Source organism: Acomys minous (assembly GCF_964271855.1).
Source record: "Acomys minous genome assembly, chromosome: 7".
Taxonomy (NCBI): Eukaryota; Metazoa; Chordata; class Mammalia; order Rodentia; family Muridae; genus Acomys; species Acomys minous.
In genome coordinates, this window is record NC_140488.1 from 5,785,115 (window position 1) to 5,789,559 (window position 4,445).

A 4,445-nucleotide genomic window follows, 5' to 3' on the forward strand; every position below is an offset into this window, starting at 1 on the left:
AATCCATCATATAGAAAATGGAAGGAAAAACAAAACATGATCATCTCATTAGATGCTAAAAATCATTGACAAAATGCAACACCACTTCATGATAAAGGCCTTGGAGAGATCAGGGATAAAAGTTCTGATAATCTGGAGCATTGACTACTTACTAATCAGTCCCAAGCCCAAGATTTTAATTTCCCTTGGGTGGTATTCAGAATATAGACTTGAGGGTGCCTCTCAGCATGCTAGAAACAAGTCTGTCCAATCTGTATACCAAGTCTTCTGGACTGAGAAAAGAATGTCCACGCTTTTACTTGGTCTCAAAGGCATAAGCCTACCCCAGATGTCTTATAGACACAACTTTAACTTTTGTCCCTAGTCTGTATTTGTTTCAGCAGGTATTTACCTGGCTAACAGACTCCATCCAGAGCTGCTGAGAGCTGGACCTGCTGGAAGTTGATGTAACCCAGTCTCGCAGATGTGACTACTCCCTGTCTCTTCAGCTGGATCAGCTAAACAGATGCTTTTGGTAAGTGCTCCATTACCTAGCCTTTGACAAGCTTTTCAGCCTTTCTAGGCCCCAATAACAGCGCCCCTAATGTCACCAGGAAAAAAAGTGACAGAAGAGAATGACATTGCCCATTGTCCCACTTTATAGCATGAAATACTGAGTCAAGGACAACTCTTTGGCAGGAGGGACAAATGGCCACAAGGAAAAAAGCTCTTAGTTCTGTTTAAACCAGTCATGCTTTGTGCCCTCCTGATATCAAGCAAAAAGTGGGTGCCATCCGGATAATGGTCATGAGAGCACAGTACCTGGCCCTACAACAGGCCATGTAAGAGGAATACCTGTCCCTTTAGCAGGCCAACTCAGTGAATAAGTTTCAGGGAGACCAGTGATTGGGCCTTCAGGGGACCTTTCTGAGGGGGGAATGAGAGACCAGAAGAACTTAAATTGGATTTCAGGGTCACCGGGACAAAGGTTAAGAAATAGGCCCAAACAGGAGAGCAGGCATGATAAGGCATATCTGACCAGCTGAGGTAGAAAGAACCAGTTTGGCTGCAGGAGGGCAGGGAGGGTCCTGGAATTCTGTGTTTGGACAGTGAAATTCTGTCAGTTCTCAGTTTGAATCTTGACACACCTGACCTTTCCTCAGATGAGCTGGGTCAAGTTGCTCAACTTCATCCAGGAAAGAGGGCCTGGGGCTCATACTGAGAGCCCTGCCCAAGGCTGTCTGTGTAATAGCAGTCCTGGGAAGGCTTTGTGAGTTCCTGCCTGTGTGCTGGCCTGGAGTTTCCTTAAATAGTCCCTGGACTTCTCACCTGGATGTGTCCAGCCTGGGAACTCACAAGCCTCACAGATGTCTCCAGCTAAGGTCATGTTCCTCCCCTCCATGAGATCCTAAACCCTCTCAGGAGAAATGAGCTGGTGCTGTAACCTGTGGACCACGGTGGGGACCGATCTTGCGTGACATGTACATGACCCAGCTATGTCTATATAAAATAGGATTTCCTGAATTATACCTGATGTGCGTTCATCTTACCTGTTCCTCTTGATGTCTTCCCTTTCCATCAGAATGAGACTGGCTAAAGACTCACCCGCCCCACCTTTCCTCCTGAGGTACTTTAATTAAGAAAGACCCTTCTTGCCTTGCGGGGTGGACACCGGGACATAGCTGAACTGTGCCACCTCATTTTTCTTAGCTTCAGATAGCCACAGTCCTTGGGGGAAGGTCCAAATTCATGTCTGGGGACAGGTCCTCTCTTGGTTCCCAGTGGTTGAAGCACTTTTGTCAGGTTTCTGGAATGGAGAGTGTCAATCAGGTGTTTCTGATTTCAGGCCCTCAGGGGAAGTGTGTTTCTAAAGCTGGGTTTCAAGTATTCTTGAACTGGGTGGGAGGGGCCACTCAGAGCCATTTTCTGAGGCGCCTTAAGAATTGTTGCCATACTATGCTGTTTGCATACACGGCCTTGTAGCTTTCCAAACAGTAGTTAAACTCCTGGAAGAGTGACAGATAGACATTGCATTCTAAATTCCTGCAATGGTTTTGGGGGTGAGCTCCTGGGAGTGGATAGTCTAGTCTTCAGAATCTGCAGGAAAATGCAGGGGCCTGCTGTTTTGATTTTTTTTATTTTCTCGTTTTTCAAGACACTGTCTCATTGTATAGCCTTGGCTGTCCTTGACTCACTTTGTGGACCAGAATGACCTCGAACTCAAAACAATCCACCAGCCTTTTCCTCTTGAATGCTGGGTCTAAAGGCAAGCGCCACCAATGCAGGCACCCTTTGGATCTTGAGTCACCCTTGCCAGGCATTTCCAGAGCTGCTTCATCTTGACTTCTGTCTCCTCTCTCAGAAAGATGAGCCTTAGGTGCATGGAGTACCGCTGGAGGCAAGAGGGAGCCAGGCGTGTTTGACAGAGGAAGTAGGTATTGGCAACCAGGTAAGCTGTCATGGGCATTAATGAATATGTGAGAAGGCCCTGTCCCCCAGAGAGAGGACTGCATAAAGCATGCATGGCTCTGTGCTGGGTCCTAGGGAACCCTGAGTGGGAGCTGCCACTCCTGCCAAGGAAAACTGGTTTTCTAGGAACGGGAGCTAAGATGCACTTTGGATGGACTTTGGAAATTCGTAAGAGAGCAGAGAGGAGGCCAGGCAGGGTGGCCATCACTGCAGATTCCACCACAGGGTTTGATGGTCCCTGCCCCAGGCCCAGCCATCATGTCAGGGTAAAATATTGCCAGGTGTGGGAGTGTGCCACAGTGAGAATCCTTGCCCTCAGAGGCGCATGCAGGACCAGAGTCCTTTGGGCATAGGGCACCCCCCAGACAAAACCCTGCAGCAGGTTTTGAGAGCTGCCCAGGCTACAGGTGTCAGATTCAACTCATCCTTTCTCTCCCTCTGCAGGCCTGTGAGTCTTCATCCCTCTGAGCTGCAACAAGTCCATTCCTGTGTTCCCAAGGATATCAGCATGGATCCAACTGTCAGCAGACACACAAGCAACCTCCCAGACAGCTCTCAGTCCCAAAGCAGGGCAAGGGGCCTGGATTTTGGCCAATCACAGGAGCTGAGGCAGGCGAGGGGGAGGCCACCGCCACCCACTCAGGGCATCCATCTGTTGGCAATAACGCTGGGCTCTCCCCAGTGGCCTCAGAGCCTCCTCTCCTTACTATGCCAGGGGCCCTGTCAGTAGGGCATCATCTCTTGAGTCTTCTGGCAGACTAGTAACAAAACTGGCTGACCCACACTCTCCCTCACAAGGTGTCCTCAACAGAAAGATTATTGATGTAGTTCACTTCCTTCTCTTCAAGTACACTAGGAAGCAGCTGACATCTAAGGCTCAGATTCTGTACATAGTCCTCCGCGCTTACGAGGAATACTACCCTGTCATCTTTTCTAAGGCCTCTGATTGTTTGAGGCTGCTCTTTGGCCTGGAGATAGTGGAAAGAAATGCCCTTGAACACATCTACTCTGTTGGCCTTGCCCTTGGGATCACCTACCATAGCGCTCAGCATAGTTTTCCAGGCATACCCAAGACAGGCCTGCTACTAATCGTGCTGTGCATCATCTTCATAGAGGACAACTGTGCTAGTGAGCAGGCCTTGTGGCGCGTACTGAACAACATGGGGCTGTGTGTGGGCAGTGAGCATTTCATGTACGGGGAGCCCAGATGTCTCAAAACGGAGCATTTTGTGCAGGAAGGGTACCTGGAATACAGGCAGGAGCCTGACAGCGATCCTCCTTCCTATGAGTTCCTATGCGGCACAAGGGCCCGTGCTGAAACCACCAAGATGAACTTACTCAAGTTTTTTGCCAGCATCATTAAGCAGGATCCCAGAGCCTACCCCTTTAGATATGCAGAGGCTTTGAGAGAGGAGATAGACAGGATCTAGGCCAGGAGGGCCGGGCAGATGGCCCTTCTGGCTCTGCCCTGCACACGTTCTACTTCCCACACGGGCAGTTCCCATCCAACCCCAGCACAGGCAGAGTCAGTCATCTAAGTACCACACCATCATGTGACACAGGGTGGGAGGAGCTGTGTGAACCACTCTCTTCTGTTCTTCCCTCTACTCTGTCCTGTCTGGGTGACTTGAGGTTGTCTTGTTGTTATAGAATGTTGCTACCTTTACTACAAGGCTCATGAACCTGGGATGTCTTAAGTTTGCTAATGGATTTAGCAATGCCCTTGCTGTTGTTCATCCACTTCAGGAGAAGGGTATTATTGTGTAAACAAATGAGAATGACTTCCTTCTATGTTGTACTATTTCTCAAGCTACAATGGCATTCTAAGTGGATGTTCCCAGGCAATGGGGAAGGCCTTGGCCTTTCCCTGACAAACAGAATAAAATGATCTCGATTGCTTCCTCAGTTTTCGTCTCCTGTTCTGGTTAACTGCAGTGAAGAGGAAGGGAAGGTGAAAGCAATTTCTTCTGCATGCTCTCTCTGAGCACCAGCTGCTC

General features: G+C 49.0%; 1 protein-coding gene and 1 long non-coding RNA gene across 2 annotated transcripts; both read left to right on the forward strand.

Moving 5' to 3' along the window:
• Positions 1–294: 294 nt before the first annotated feature.
• On the forward strand, positions 295–2,373 carry LOC311601351. Its single transcript, XR_014780542.1, has 3 exons — positions 295–514; positions 1,562–1,606; positions 2,135–2,373. It is a non-coding gene; the product is annotated as an uncharacterized lncRNA (long non-coding RNA).
• Positions 2,374–2,588: 215 nt separating this feature from the next.
• Positions 2,589–3,878, forward strand: LOC311601935 (melanoma-associated antigen 10-like; the record flags this gene model as incomplete). The annotated part of the gene is made up of 2 exons (XM_084789695.1): positions 2,589–2,616; positions 3,343–3,878. 2 exons carry the CDS (start codon positions 2,589–2,591, stop codon positions 3,876–3,878), a joined length of 564 nt encoding a protein of 187 aa, XP_084645821.1.
• Positions 3,879–4,445: the final 567 nt, after the last annotated feature.